The 16704-nt window shown below is 36.5% G+C and overlaps 1 protein-coding gene across 1 annotated transcript in view; it reads right to left on the reverse strand.

Moving 5' to 3' along the window:
- Positions 1–615: 615 nt before the first annotated feature.
- LOC139961726 (putative helicase MOV-10) overlaps positions 616–16704 on the reverse strand; it is a 30823-nt gene continuing 14734 nt past the window's right edge. Inside the window, exons 7-22 of the mRNA XM_071961160.1 lie at positions 16064–16158; positions 14764–14909; positions 14237–14332; positions 12791–12956; positions 11243–11388; positions 10387–10563; positions 9378–9540; positions 8551–8718; positions 7704–7816; positions 7267–7460; positions 6590–6810; positions 6022–6204; positions 5129–5329; positions 3671–3759; positions 3162–3292; positions 616–2583 (exon numbers count right to left, since the gene is read on the reverse strand). Coding sequence (XP_071817261.1) covers positions 2534–2583; positions 3162–3292; positions 3671–3759; positions 5129–5329; positions 6022–6204; positions 6590–6810; positions 7267–7460; positions 7704–7816; positions 8551–8718; positions 9378–9540; positions 10387–10563; positions 11243–11388; positions 12791–12956; positions 14237–14332; positions 14764–14909; positions 16064–16158 — 2339 coding nt within the window. The 3' untranslated portion in view covers positions 616–2533. The remainder of the gene's footprint in view (positions 2584–3161; positions 3293–3670; positions 3760–5128; positions 5330–6021; positions 6205–6589; positions 6811–7266; positions 7461–7703; positions 7817–8550; positions 8719–9377; positions 9541–10386; positions 10564–11242; positions 11389–12790; positions 12957–14236; positions 14333–14763; positions 14910–16063; positions 16159–16704) is intronic.

Below are 16704 nucleotides of genomic sequence, written 5' to 3' on the forward strand. Positions count from 1 at the left end.
CTTAAACTATGCTGGCACAATGCTACCATGGAAACAAGACGCATTTTAGTGCAAGTAAATGATAACATGTTGCTATGTTCCGAATCATGTAAAATACATGCAAAGAAAAATAAAAGAAATGATAATATTTGCAATACCACTTATTCTAGAATACATACACTTACAAATTAAAAATGCAGTATTAAACTGTAGTAAATAACAAATTGAGGATATATTTCTGGCTTACCACTGAGTGGATGTTTTACTGCTATGTATTGCTTGTATTTTTAACATCAGGATTAAAGTTTAGCAAGAGTGTCATGACCTTTAATAGATTTAAATACACAAAAACATATAGGTTAATCGACTTGTCATTTATGTCATTTACTATTACAGTTTATTACATGTTATATCAGACTATGCATTTAAGATGTATCTGAAGTGCCCATGTATTTATCATTCCATCATACAATTAATCAACAAGTAATTCACAATTAAGAATTAAATTGATTGAAAATTGATTGATTGATTAAAATTTAATCTTGGAAAAAACAAAAACAAGATATTTATGTAAGTTTTTTAATAATAACAAAACCATTATTAACATTTATAAGTATATTTTCTTTAGCAGTCATAAATTTGTCATTTCATAAAGTAAAACACCATAATCTAATACATGCATCTACTGCAATTTACTTTAGATATTATACAAATATATTTTTTTCTTAAAGCAAATTTCCAAGGACAACCATCAAAGTTAAAACAATGGGGCTCTGCAGCCTATCTACAGGGGGGGGGGGGGTTGTTCCATCACATCTGTACTTATATGTGTAATCTGTTCTTTTTGCAGATCTCTGAACCAAAAGCAATGTAAAAGCACTCACAAACGTCTTAGTTAAAACTCAGGATGAACCTGCTTACAGACAGACTGCGTCTTGTGTGATTGACTAAATTCAAGCTTCCACTACAAGTGCACTTTGACTGTATGCAAACAAAATGCTTTAGAAACCATCAAGTGAAGGTGCTTGAAGCAATTAGTTTGACTTGGAACCTCGAAAATGTATTTCTAAAAGAATAATTTTTCCATAATCACTTACTACTTGTAGTGCCTGAGGACACGAAAACAAGGACGCAAATTAGAAATAAAACTCAAACAATTGTTATGAAAATCTCCATCGTAAAATATAAACTCCCTCTGGTTCAGGCAATTTCACTGGGTATAATAGCCAGCGAATACAAAAAACAATACACAAAACAAGTATACAACTGATTAATTGTCAAGATTTGTGAATAGTGTAAAAATTCAGGAGAATTTTCATGACTTTTAGCCAAAAACAAGAGACTAATAGAGGGCGGTGGAAAAAAAAAAACTCTTTTCTTCTGCTGCTTACATTCCTGACAGAAATAGTTGCAGCATCCACTAAGAACTGACAAATTTACGTTTACAAATGCAGAGGAAAATAACACGTCTGCACTCGATCAGAGCAAGGACCAGAGAGAGAGAGCATGGCAGGACAGAGATGTTGAAAAGAGAGGCAAACAGGGTCATGTGACAGGATACATCAAGGTTACATTAGCAGAAACAACGAGGGTCTTTGTTTTAAGAAAAGTTTATCAAGTATGGGAAATAATGGATTTTTAGGGAAATAGGATAATTGTCACATTTCTACATACTCAACTCTACAACTTGAGTTTTGAACAACTCACTTTACCACTATTGGATGCAGTCCTGGACTCCACCCTGTCAAGTTTCGCAGAAATAGCTAGGACCGATATGGCAGTGCCCTCTTTTCATTATGACATGCAAAAATACCTTTGGAAAAATATGCAATAAACATTAGTCGTTTATTTTTTCCATGGATTGTGACCAAATAACATTTTGTTGGGATGAAAACTTCTTGACAAGAATAGAAACATGAAAAGGCCACCAAAATGGTTTTGAAAGATCGATGAAGGTAAAATTACCTGAAGGAATGTTCCTTGTATACTTAAGAAAAAAACATGCCAGAATTCCATATGATGCACTCGAAATTGTAATATTTAGTACAAACTTGTGGACACCTGAAGTACTATCAAGGGTACTTTCAATGAATTGTGACCAAATCAAATCTAAAATTAGATATTGGAATAACAAAAATTACCCTTGAAACTCAGAACAGGCATGAAGGATTACCAAGTTTCCTTGTCATCATTAAGAATATAGAATGTCTTATTTGCAACCACATAAAACAAGATGAGTATTATACCACAAGATTTATGGTGGGATGAAAAACTTGTTGACAAGAATAGAAACATGAAAAGGCCACCAAAATGTTTTTGAAAGATCGATGAAGGTAAAATTACCTGAGGGAATGTTCCTTGTATACTTAAGAAGAAAAACATGCCAGAATTCCATATGATACACCCAAAATTGTAATACAAAGTGGTGGACACCTGAAGTACTATCAGATGCTTACTTTCAATGAATTGTGACCAAATCAAATCACAACTTAGTATGATACTGTTAATGTCTAATGTTGACATCCCAGGGTTTCCAAATTGATGACAGTGTGATTTACAAATCTCCTCTCCATTCTTGATCTGTGACGGCAGTTGCCTCTTCTTCTGCAAGAGGAAACAAAAACTAGAGCACTGAAGATGCTTAATACAAGAGCGGTAGAACAGGCAGAGTAATGTGTGGGCAGATACAAAATCAATACACTGAAATGTTTGAACCGAAGAAAAATCACTCTAACAGGGCATATAAAATTAACATCACTGTATATGCTTGCAATGAACACTTCAACAATCCCATCCTTTCCCTGCTCCCCCAGCCCCCCCCCACACCCGCCCCAAACTTCACCTCACCTTGCACCTTCTATCATGTTTCCAACCACGTGTTTGCGATGAACTATATTATATATGCTCCCCATAGACAACACTAAGAAAGGGACCATATTATTATTGTGCGATGATGCTTACAAGAATGTTAGTTTAATAGCAAGCTCTAGTGTTGGAGTTGATCTATACATATGCTCCCCATAGACAACACTAAGAAAGGGACCATATTATTATTGTGCGATGATGCTTACAAGAATGTTAGTTTAATAGCAAGTTCAAGTGTTGGAGTTGAAGTATACATATGCTCCCCATAGACAACACTAAGAATGGGATCAGCTTATATCTGTGCGATGCATGCTTACGTGTCATGGTTTCGGGTGTAATATTGAGACTCTCCATCTCAGCGTTCAATTCTTCGATATCTTGTTCTACTTCCTCAGGATTATACGGACATCCCTTGTAAGCACCATTGTCCCTACAGTATTCCAGAAACCTTGAAAAAATACAAGTGAAAAGAAAGTTTGAGAAATAAAAAGGTCGTCCACAATGGACTCAATTTCGATGTAATATATGTACTCTACTACAGACCAAACCTTTTTGTATGAGACGATATCAAATAATCATTATCATTCAGGTTCGTTAAATTTAACCATCAGGTCTTGCTAGGGTAGACGAGCCATCGAATATGCAAATGATTAGTTTTCAATGATTTTTCTAGAATGTCTGTTTGTCTCATGGCTTTCCAATCCTGTCACACCATCATGCATAATGGTAGAAAACAAAAGTAGGAGAAATAAACGTATATAGTTGCAAATGCTCGAAACCAAAAATAATAGTTTACTCCTCTACTTTATTACGATAAGGCATTCACTGGTTCCAATGTTCGTCCTTACTCAGCATGTGAGGGTTTCCGATGCAAATGAGCAGAGCTTTGGCTCTAGTGATTGCAACATTAAATCTCTAAAATGGAAGCAGAAATGAGAGTCAAAAGTTGAAGTAAGAAGATGTTTTTAAAAGAAATTGAGAATTGCTAGATATCGAACAAAACTTTTTTTTTCGTATTACACAAAGAGAAACAACACTTGTTGTTACTGTACGTAGCTGTACTGTACGTAGGGCACAGTTGTATGGGTGTCTATATTCCTAGCTCTTTGTTTCCAGAATATGGCACTTCATTAGCAAAAATCATTAACATAAATCATATTTAATGCTTCTTTCTTAGTTTTTCGAACCTTCATTTCAACCAGTGGAGCAGAGATCAACTAATTGAACAATTTAATCTAGCTTCATTAATAGTTAATAATGCAAAGAAACATTCATGTTCACAAACATGCTGCAACAAAGCCTGTTTGATTATTTATAAAAGGATTTGAGTAGGGAGATGAAACTAAAACAACAAAAAATTCAAATTCATTGCAGAACATTGTCTAATTCTGCTCAGTTTCCAAAAAAAACCATCTTCAGCCCAGAGTTTATATGCAAATGAGATCTAGGCTATAGGCTTGGCTATGTCTAAAATAGGCTATAGGCTTGGCTATGTCTGAAGTAACAGTGCGGCAGGCTGAACTGTTAGACCCAAGCTTCTAACTATATCTGAAGCAACTGTGTTCATTCTAGATATATACATCCGGTTTTATCCAGGAACTTCAATAACCAGGTCTTGAACAACAATATAGCACTGCTCCGTATTTTTAAAGTCTTGATTTTCCCTTTGGTTATTATGAAAATAATAAAAGAAATTACCCCTATATTTCCCAGGGCTCCCTAATTGGCCCCCAGTGTCTAGAATTGTAGCTACCTGCCCATGCCCCTCTCATCAGGTCGTCCCCTCTAATCAGGCCATCCCCCTCTCATTAGGCCACCTCCCTCTCATCAGGCCATCACTCTCTCATCAGGCAATCACCTTCTCATCAGGCCACCCCCCTTTCATCAGCCGTGCACCAGGCCATCCCCTCTCATCAGGCCGTACCCTTCTCATCATGCCACCTCCCTCTCATCAGGCCATCACTCTCTCATCAGACAATCACCCTCCATCAGGCCATCCCTTTCATCAGGCCGTGCACCTCTCACCAGGCCATCTCCCTCTCATCAGGCCGTCCCCCTCTCATCAGGCTAGATTGGAAGTATAACACTGGTGAAACAGGATTAACTGGCAATATACACTTTGAAAATTAACAAACGATTCTGAACCGGTGTACGTAGCATTAAATTCAACAGTCTATTATGGTTTGCTATAAGATTCCATACACATATGCTATGGCATTTACTCTTAAAACCCTGTAAACATACTTCCCCTCAAAATCAATTTCAATGGGCAGCTGTCACTTACCTTTGGGTTCTGCAAGAAACCTAACTTGTAATCTTTGTCCATCTTAAGATACTCTGCATTGGTGCTCCTGACTGTGGAGATGATGATAACCAACCTCTCCTGGCCTTGAAATTCCTCAACAGACCCAACCTTAATGTCGCCAAGATCTCTATGGACGTTCCTTCTTTTCTTCTTGTCAAGCATCTGACGAATCTTTTGCACCTGCCATATGAGACCAGAAAACTTGAATTAGTCCAAATATGTAACACATGTCAAAAAGATGCTATGAATGAGTAGATAAAAATCAGAGAGGCCTAGTATTGAGAGGATTGGAATCAAGCCCTGGCCAGGCTAAAGTAATGTGCGTCTGTGTTTATCCAGGATAAATCCAACGTTTTCTCTTCTAAAATGATCGTCACGTTGGTAAGAGCTTATTCAAAATACTGAGGGGCCCACATCCTCATTCTTTTAGCCTTTATTGAGCATTCTAGAGATTAAGCTAACATTTCCTGAAAACTGGAATAGCTAGAAAAACATTACTAGCTGCCAATTGTTTCTGGGTTTTTTTGTGTTTTTTGGACTTGAACATATCGTTACTAAAATTCTGACTAAAGTAACCCTTAAGTGTTAGCCTAACTCTTCAGGTAGCATTGATTACACACTCATCAGAGACCTAGATGTTTGCCCTCTTAAGTCTGTCTGCGACTGTTATAGAAATGAGCTTAAACTTCATTCAGCAATCAGTGTTAGTTAGTTATTATTGAGATATTAATCACGAAAACTGACAAATTCATGTAATGTGTTAAATTTCCTACCAAGATTGGTCATGTCCTAATTGTCCAGTATTTTCTAGTCAGACAAACATAACTGTAACACTATATGTCTGGATGGGTACAAGGTAGTGTTTGACTGACCTGTCTGCGGTACGGAGATATTACCCCGATATCTCGTGCTCTCACATTTTTGTGTCCAAACAGATTGAGGAGGTATGATATATACTGCCAAACCCGCTCTACTTCGGCTACATTGAAGAAAGACGGGCTGTTTGCCTCTCTCTCGTCTTTACCCTCAATACCGTGGAAGATGACAGGGAAATTCTGTGAGGAATATATAGGAGTGAGTTCTAACAAGAAAACCCTCAACAGTGTGGAAGGTGATGAGAAAGTTCTGTGGGAAGCTAGGACAAATGCAGGACTTCTAACAGGAAAATGCCATTATTATCATTAAAGAGCTAAGGATATCTCTATCCAGAATACTAATCCCAGATGAAAAGTTAAATAAAACGAAGAAATAATTAGATATTCATGCTTTCCATTGTTTTATCTGCACATTTTTGGTAGAACTGAGTGTCAGTAACAGCAGAACCGAGAGAACCTTTTGAATCTGTGCAAGCACAAACTCTTTATGTTTGTGTTGTTGCTGTTATTATCCAAAAGTCAAGTATCATTTGAAAACCATCTAGAATTGTTATCCATTAACTACCTTAGCAGGAAGCTCATCAACCTTTGATAGGCATTCTCGCATCAGTTGGTCTGCACACACTTTAAGCTCCCCATCGTAAAACATCTCACTCGGAAGGTGTAGGATGTTAGGGTGGCTGCGGTAGTTACACAGAAGCTTTGTCAGCATTCTGTCATTGAAGACACCCTCATGTCTCTCGTATGCCTTTGACTGTGTCATTAATCTTTCCAAGAGAGATATCTCTGAGAATAAAAGTGATATGAGATAAAAAATGATTATTTGTAATCAAAGTCTCATCTTATTATTCATTATTGTTCCATACTTACTGAAGCACAGTCATGGTAAATATGTAGTACATCAAAAGCTAAGAAACAACTCACGTGTTTAATCCGAAGCCGATTTTAGTTTCCTGTATCACATCCAGTTGTCAGTTAAGTGTGATGAATCACGGCTCAGTTTATAACAGTTTGGTGGTCACTTGTATTTGGCTTAATACGTCGGTATAAGGTTGTGCAAGTTTGCTTTTCATTTCATAGATTTCCATGGTCTTTAATAATGCAGCTGAACTTGAGTTAAATCTAGAGAGATGCCGTTGCTTTGACATATTTTCTATTCAGATCATCTAAAAAATTTAAACATACTGCCAGCCTGATGAAACCATTCACTGGGTGAGGGAATAATAATTAAGTATAACTTACCCAAACCGTGCTTTTTACTGTTGGGAGACCTCAGGACCGGTCCCAATTGCTTAGGATCTCCAGCCAGGACCAGCTGACCGTTCTTCGGTAGCAAACCCGATACAGAGATGAGGGCTTCTGGTTCAATAGAATGTCCTGCCTCATCCAGAAAGATGTGAGTGAAATAGTCTTTGAAACAGTCTGAGAGGACCAGTCTGAAAGGATATGAACCATCAATCGTAATGAACGTACCTGGCGTCTATTTTACAGTTTTTGAATTAGCTTCTTATAGTAGTTGCAACTCTATTAAAACAACAAAAACAACTATTAAAATTTAGATAACACCTACCACACATACAACGAAGCTACAAGAGCAACAAACGGTTTGACAGAAAGATTGCCATCCTAAGATTCAAAACGATGCATGAGAAGATGTCTCCTAGAAGGACTGAACTTACCTTCCAGCTGTCACCATGGTAACCACAATGATCCTCTTTTCTTTGATCTTTGTTGGACTAGGGAAAACCACATTGTTAGACCTGTCGTAGTTTAAGCAGTCATCTCTAATCTCCTACAGTGAGTAGAACATTCAAACAAACTGTGAATTTTCATAAATTAGATGAACTGACTGTAATTACTTACAAAACTAAAATGACATTATGTTAGCATGCATGGTAGTACAGACATAAGAGTATATTACATCTTTACGAAACGCAACTACATTTTACCGAATCGAAGCTGATCAGTCAACATTTCAACTTTATTTAAAATCAAAATCATCCCCAAAGGATTGTTTTTCATTAGAGCTAAAATATCAAATTTACAAACGAAGAACAGTTGTTATGGGACTCCCTGATCTCAGGTCCAGATAAAAGATCACACGATATCCAGTTTCATTACTGTCTGCATTTTGTAGCGACAAGAAGAAAGCTTCACTGGCAAGCTACGGAAAGTTAACTTTTTTTCAGAGGGCGGCACGCGGTTTGGGGCGAGTCTTCAATGCCTTTAATCAATTTCTATCATGTTCCCATGTAAAACCAGTAACACAACTAACATTAATCACAAGTTCCCCTCGTCAACCATTGGAGATATGACTTGGTGGCAAAATTTGTGTTGACCTGAAATTGTTTTAACATATTGCCAGTACTTATAAGGCTACCATGAAAACATATAAGCACTCATAGAAATATTTACACCAATATTTCTTGCCAACCTTCTCCCATTCTACTTAGATTCTCAAGAGCCATACATTTTTAGAAAGAATTTATGCGGAATTTGGGAAGACAAAAGTTTCACATAAATCACCTGTAGAGCAGGATCGACAGTACCATAGTTGCGACTGTGTGCGCACATTCGCAACAGATGGGTCCTGGCGACTGGGCCTTTGTCTACGAGGCGCTTAGCTAAGAGGTCGGCGGCACTGTTAGAAGGTGCGCAGGCTAGGATGATGTTCTTCTCACTCTGATGGTAGACCTTAATTTATTACACATAGAAAAACAGAACAAAAAGAGTAGAAAATAATAAACATGTGTCTCATTTGTGTAAAAATTCAGACATCTGGTGGAAGAATTGGAGTGTCACGTACATATCGTTTATGGTCACTCATCACAGATTGGGTAATTTAGAGCACCACTGAAGGATGGAGTACAGCCTGACCCTTATTCCTTATTGTGTATTCAGTTAAAATGTCTCAAACCAATAGGCAGTAGTTCATCTTACTCATTATAGGTCAAACTTTATGATAGTCTTATTACATATCTTGCAAAATTCCTCAAAAAATACTACACTGTACTTTAATTCTTTAAATGCTTGCAAATAATACTAGCATGTTCATAAATTATACTACTTCGAATACGTTAGCCCTTCATTTTTGTGACAAACTGACTGAATACTCAACTGATACCAATTTTCGCAAGCTATCGTAAATTATGTACAAACACATTTGAAGAACATAGATACTTTCTGTAAACTTTTTTAAGTGTTAATTAAACAAGAAATATGCTAAATCACTGCAACAACTAACGAGGTTTGTATTAAAGAGAGATATATCTATTCAACACAAAAATAAAATAATAAATATTTCTGTAAAAAGATGAATGAAAATTGTACGGCACAACTAAATGGTGACCAACCTGCTTCATTGCTTCAACCACGGTAACAGTCTTGCCGGTACCATGAGGTCCAAACACGAGGTACGGTGCAGGGAGTGACGTGCCATGCAGAATGTGATAAATGGCTTTAACTTGCTCCAGATTATTTGCCAAATTTCTATCAAATAGCTTCTTTGCAAAAGCGCTAACAAAGTCACGGTGGTAGATCGGAAAGTGCAAGAAATAATAGTTACGTACAACAACAGGAATAATTGAGTCTTTTAATCACAAAGTTCAAGAATGCTTCAAATACACAATAAAAATTCAAATAGTACTGCATTGAAAATAAAACCGTGGTATCAATCCACCTTCTGCTTCAACGTGAAATACAAAAATACAGTAAAACATATTTAGAGACTGCACATGCAGTGAGTTTGTGATTCCATGTATTAATGATACCAGCAAGTGTTGTTTTCTATGAAGGCTAAAAACGCTTCATACTAGTTGTGATGAAGTTGGGCAATGCAACCACATTAGAAAAGCACATCGTAGCAAAGTGTGTTAAAAGTACGAGCAATTAATTCATCAGGGTTTAGACATTAGGTTATTTCTTGAAGGGAGTCCCCCTTTGATGGCGTTCACTGATAGGGCAGGACAAGTCAGAGGTAAAAAAAAGTGCACCTGATATAACTTTATACATATATATATATATATATATATATATATATATATATATATATATTTGCAATAAAAAAAATGATGATCTAATATGCTGTTTGTTGGCATCAACAAATCCTGAAGCAACCCCTCCCTCATACACACACACACACACAGATATAGTTTAAATTCATACTGAGGACCCCATTGTTTGATCTTATCCATTGTTCAAATCTACACACCCTAACCTTAACAATACCGCTGAACAATAGCAATCTTCAAAGGACGTGGTGATTCTTTTGATATGACATCTGATGACCTGGAATTCCTTTGTTCATGTCCTCAGTTGGAATACACATACACATATAAATCAAAGTCATGAACACACACTTACTCGAGCTTTTCAGCATCAGTTTTCTTCATTTTCTTTGGTTCAGGAAAGATAACTGGTTTCAAACGATCCATGTCTAGGGTGTTTGAATCTACTGAGAAGTGCCACGATCGTATCGGAAACCGTGAGAAGGTAAAGTGGATGTCAAACTTCATCTTCTCTATAAAGTGTTTCATCAAGCTGAATCAATCATGAGATTAATAAAATGAGAACCCATTTGTGACTCATGAATATGCAAGAACTTTGCTTATTATTATCCACACACTCGCTAGGAAGTATCCATAGGAAATGTTCCTCTTTGAGATCGATATAATACGTAGGATGTGTGTTCTTTTGTTCGTGGAAATGCAAGTTGTTTAGGATTCATAGCCTATATATAGGCTATATAGCCTATTATTCCTAATTAAGCCTAACTGTGCTAATTAATATAAGAAGTTTTCCTAGTTCTAATCATTGCAACACTATAAGGTTGTCTTTATTTGAAATCATTTTGGTTACTGTTAGAGGCGATAAATTACAACTGGATAGACTGCTTTGAATGTGGTACCCAACAAAATATTGGTTTTGGACAATTTTTAACTAGGGAATGAACGTTAGAATGGAGGGGGTGGTGTGTATTTGGGAGGGATGAGTGGAAGGGAGGATGTTACATTGATAGAACAGAGACAAGAACTTAAAATTTGAATATGTTGAAAACATTTGAAGAAGAAAAGTACTTCCGAGAATATCATAAGAATGAGTATATTTAATGTACTGTAACCAGCGATTGGATGAAAAATTCACCAAATAAGAGGCAAATACTGTTGCACCAAATGAGAGGCATACACTTATGTTGGATAACACAACTTTAATGACTTACTCGTTGTGGAAAGATAACGACACAACTTCCTGTTCCACATGATGAACGTGGCCTTTGTAAGTCTTGTCTTGGCAACTATCAGCAAACATTGCAAACAGATGATCCCCTCTTAAGACTGAAGGACGGTTCTCAGCCAAGCCTGGAACCTTGATGAGGTATAAAGAAAGGAATATACATCTTTAAGACCGATCTGCAGTCAGTATAATATCCAGGCATGAATAAATACAACGCGATAAGTGTGTTTTTGCTACGACCACATCATTGAGCACTTCAGTGCATGCATAGGCTCTTCATTGATGTTGGAATAATTTGGAAATCTTAGGATGTGAGAGAGGAAAGCAGCACGGTAAAACCAATGGAAACCATTGAGTTTCTCCCCTGTGTATACATGGCTGTTAGATGGACAAATTTTTCTTTCACTGAAATATATTTAGGTAACTAAATTATAAAGTGGCAATTTGTGCTTTACGCATGAAAGCTATACAACTATCAACATGTGGTACATCATCATAACATCATTAACGTAATGCATGTGTGTCAAAGCACAAATTAAAAAAAAACCCAAATAGAAATCTGAGGTAAACAGTACTATCACTTGCTGACTGGGGTGACAAGAGATGCTCTATAGTATTTGTATCAAAGGTAAAGAACTTTTAATTGTCTGAGTGAAAGACGAGTTGACCCAAAGGAAAGCTGCATGCAGATGAAAATATCATTTTAATAATCAGATTATGCAACTATCTCATTTCAATACGACGCTTAAAGTCAGATCCATTGTGGTATGTTTTATGAGTAGTCATAAGACTGGTTTTACGAGTACAACAGCATGAATAATACTGCAAGTATGAGTACCAGTCAATTGCGATCTACACATAAGTATGAGTACCAGTGATATGCTCTACACACAAGTATGAATACCAGTGATATGGTCTACACACAAGTATGAGAACCGGTCGAATGCTCAACACGCAAGTATGAGTACTTTATATCCTGCACTAGAATCTATGTCAGATTTCCAAAGAGCCCGAGTATGGGTACAAAGTCTTGAGGGGCAAGTATGATTACAGGTAAATATATGCTAGATTACAATTATTAGTACAGATTCACTACAATTCTGGTGATCACCATAACAAATCAGTTCTCTGGAAAGGTAGAAGAGAGAGAGAAGAGACCGAGCCACTCCTTGAAAACTAATTTATATGACATTCGGTGAGGTTACTCGACCGTAGCTTAGAACTGCACTGATTGTGCTCTACGTTTACAAATTAGCATAATAATACACCATTTAAGCATTGCATAACATCAATTAGCGTATTAAAACTTTAAAGTAACATGCTGCATCATAACACCTATTATATCACAAGTACCACGATTTGGCACTTGGTTTCACAGGATTTGACTCAATTCTAAAGAAAATAAGCAAAGCTCACACCCACACACACCACCAACCCCCCATTAGCATGTCAATGAATGCTCCTGCTTTGTTCACGCAAGCTACTAGACGACTTGATGAAAAATCTAATGTTCAAGCTTAAATTAAACACTCACATGCAAGTTTAGCAGACCGTTATTATTCTTATTCCTTGTCAGTATCATACCCTTCCTGTCATATTGACGAATGTCAACCTTCATTTGGTGTTCCTCTTCATAGAGGAGGAGCTCGAATTTGTCAGAATAATTTTCAGGGGATAAAAGTTCTTCTAATTCTTGTGAACTGTGAAGGAAAAGATATATTACAAAGATATATATATATATATTTATATATATATATATATATATATATATATATATATATATATATATATATATATATATATATATATATATATATTTCGGTTTCGGTTTCGGACCTCTGGACATACAGTCGGCGTCCATAGCCTAGTGGTTAGGGTGTCCGCGTACAGAGCGGAAGGCCCGTGGTTCGAATCCCGGCGGGGGCTGAAAGTTTTTTTCACTGTTCTTGAGTTTCCAAATCATTACGATTTTCATTTATATATATTCATTTGCCTTTGTCGTTTACCTCCATTGCATTAACATAAAGTCTGTTCAAAGTATCTCTTTCGAGATCCGGCTTTTAGGAGTCACGAATGATTTCGAGTTGGTCAGCATCATGTTTGATCTCTAGGGTAAGGCAAGATGTGTCGCCAAAGGCAGGGCTGGTGTTGTTCGATACGGGTGACAAACGCCTACAGTGGAATTGCGACCTTCCTTGCCGGTTTCGGACCTCTGGACATACAGTCGGCGTCCATAGCCCAGTGGTTAGGGTGTCCGCGTACAGAGCGGAAGGCCCGTGGTTCGAATCTCGGTGGGGGCTGAAAGTTTTTTCACTGTTCTTGATTTTCCAACTCATTACGATTTTCATTTATATATATATATATATATATATATATGTATGAATGAATGAGAAATGAAGAAAAGAGAAAAATGCCTTTGCACACATTATTAACAAGACTGCACTTGAAAATATCTGTTAACCTATAAAGTGTGGATTTACATCAGTTTGGCGTAAAGCCATGTGAAAAAAAAATTGGCTTTATGTTACTTTGATAGTCTATGAGAAATCAATTAGTTACTCACTTAGATGGTGAAACAAACTTTTTGGAAAATAATGGGTAAGGAACAGGCATGAATCCAAGGACAAAGTAGCTATTAGTACATCTTTGCTTAGTCCTACTTTATAGCCTAAATATGCCTCAAATATATATATTTTTTTTCTGAGGGAGGCCCAGACCCCAGTTGGCTTCAAGGACACCAGAACCACATGCCCTCCTTTTCAACATCCTGGATTCCACCCTTAGAAATACACAAGTGCAGTATGGAGTTAACTGATCCAATCTGGTCCTTTTTACCAGTTATTTTTCTACAATCAAAACTAGAAACTAAATACAAAACTGAAACAAATACAAAAGACCTAAAAAATAATCATGTGAAGTGATTCAAATCTGTTGATAAAGTGAATGATAAACTGATGGAAATTATCAAAAAAAAACTTACTTTGGAGGATTAGGCAAGTTCAAATCCTTACATACATTGCTTGGCATTTCATATTGTGGCATTTTTACTATCTGAGGCAACTCGTCACTGCCAGAACTGAAGATAAAGTTACAAAGAATAGTAACAGATTCTAAAGTCCTACTGTCACAAGTCACAGAAATTGAAGAAAAACACTTATTTCACAAACAAATAAAACAAACTGTTTTGAGGGAGCCCAATTTGCCAGATTTAAGGCCACAGAGATCAAAAACTGATCTGTCTTGGAAATGGAGAGACGGCACAATACTTCTAACATTGTGTGAAAAATAGCCAGACTTATTGACTAGGAATCAAAGGTATACTTTGACTTTAATTTAAAACCAACAAAGGGAAAGTTTCTATTTGATCACTACTAGTTGACATATATTGAAGATTTTATTGAGGATATCATTAAAGGAAATGAATAAATGAATGAAAGAAATTTCATGACGTAAACAGAAAGAGCAACGAGACAGCATAAGAACGAAGCCATTTACATTGAGACTTACAACTGAACTGGATTTCCCGTCAAGACATTTTTTGGAAGCGGAGTCACAGCAAATTTAGCAGGTCTTTTGTATGGAGCTGTTGGGGCTAGGTCTTCCTGGTCTTCTCCTCCAACACTAAATGTGACGGATCTTAGTATGTGGAACACCTGGAGAATTCAGTGATGTACAACAATTTTGTAGTCAAGTGAGGTTTTGAAAATTCAATATACCATACAAAAACATGCAGTGATCAAATCTAGTTTTCTGTCCAGTAAAAGTTTTGTTCTCTTTTGTCATGCGACTGCCAAAATGGTATTTTAAAAGTCCCCTCCCAACCCCCTTACCCCCCCCCCCACCTACCCTGCTCCCAACCCTGCTCTTACATCCATGCAAATGTCAAAAGATGATCCAATAGATAAGATCAAAATAACAGGAAAGACAGCAGAGGGTCTAAAACAAGCAAAGGCGTCTTAATGGCAGAGATTGCCAATAATGACATCAGTGGAAGCTCTTTCAATGGAGCGGAGGTGGGTTTTTTGGAGGAGGGGGAGATGGGTTTTAGGGACAGGGTGAGTCTGGTTGGTGATTTGCAGAAGTTTGTAAGAAAGCTTTCTCCTTTTCTTTTTTTCGTTCCCTTTTCTACAGATGGTTGAAGAAGACACTGGGTAATATACAAATTAACTAGAGCAAGCAAAAGTTTGCTACACCTTTTGTGGCATGGTGCATTTTGCATATTTATGATTCACTCCGCCTAAAGTAGGAAAGGAAAGTACTACATGGAATGAGAAGACGACCTTTGTTTTAGTGATCATTTGATAAACCTACTGTTTTGATTAATTAATGCTACCAATTACTTTGATCTAATAATTAGCAATACATGAATACAACTAATGACTGGGGCATGGTTTGCAAATATCTACTCATGTAATTGAATAAGTGAACATTCTATTTTTGCATGTATAACTTATTAACCAAAATATATGGAATATGCATATATTCTGTAATATGCAGAAGTATCTTTATGAAAAATGGGTTTTATGACTTCACCAGGTTATGAATTGTAGTTCTGTCCATTTGGTCAACAATATTACTCATTTTATTAAAAAGGGGAAAAATAGGCAAACAGGTGGGAATTCACCAACACAACAGAAATTTCAAACAGTAGTAACACCTACCCAAATGTGCCACCTTGTTTATACAATAAATTAGTATTTATTATTATACATACTTTATTTGCAACCAATATCCACCAATTTCAAAATTTCGATTCATGACATGACAGGAATTTTGATTAAAATAACACAAAGAAAAATCCACCAACCTTATTGGTCGGCAATTGAAATGCAAATGCTACAGGCGCTTTGATTTCTCCAAAATCATTGCTTTTACACGACAGCTTTGTCGTGTACTTCTGTCCTGCATAAACAGATACATATGGCAGGAACGTCAGACAAAAGTATTATTGGAAACATGAATCTCAACATTATTAATTTTCACATTAACAGCAACATGAACGTCATTACAGAACTTAGTAAGATGTAATATAACATACCACACTACAACATATGACATTACATCACAATGTAATAGTTTTTCATTCTGTTTATATACTCCTTTTGTCTCAGCATAAGTTTGTCTTGGGCCATATAAAAATGGTGTATTATTATTATTGTTAATTGATATTATTATCACTTTGGTCATTGTTATCATTAACATTATCGTTGTTGTTGTTTTTGTAGCTGCTGTTATTGTTGTGTTTGATGTTATTGTTGTGGTGGTTGCTGTAGTTGTTATTGTTGTTATTGTAGTTGTAGTTATTGTTGTAGTTGTTGTGGTAGAAGTTGCTGTTATTGTAGCTGTAGTTGCTGTTATCGTTGTTTTTGTTATTGTAGTTGTTAGTGTTTTGTTGTTGTAGTTGTTATTTTTGTTGTTGTTATTGTTATTGTTGTAATTGTTGTGGTA

The sequence above is a fragment of the Apostichopus japonicus genome, chromosome 20 (genome assembly GCF_037975245.1).
Source record: "Apostichopus japonicus isolate 1M-3 chromosome 20, ASM3797524v1, whole genome shotgun sequence".
Lineage (NCBI taxonomy): Eukaryota > Metazoa > Echinodermata > Holothuroidea > Aspidochirotida > Stichopodidae > Apostichopus > Apostichopus japonicus.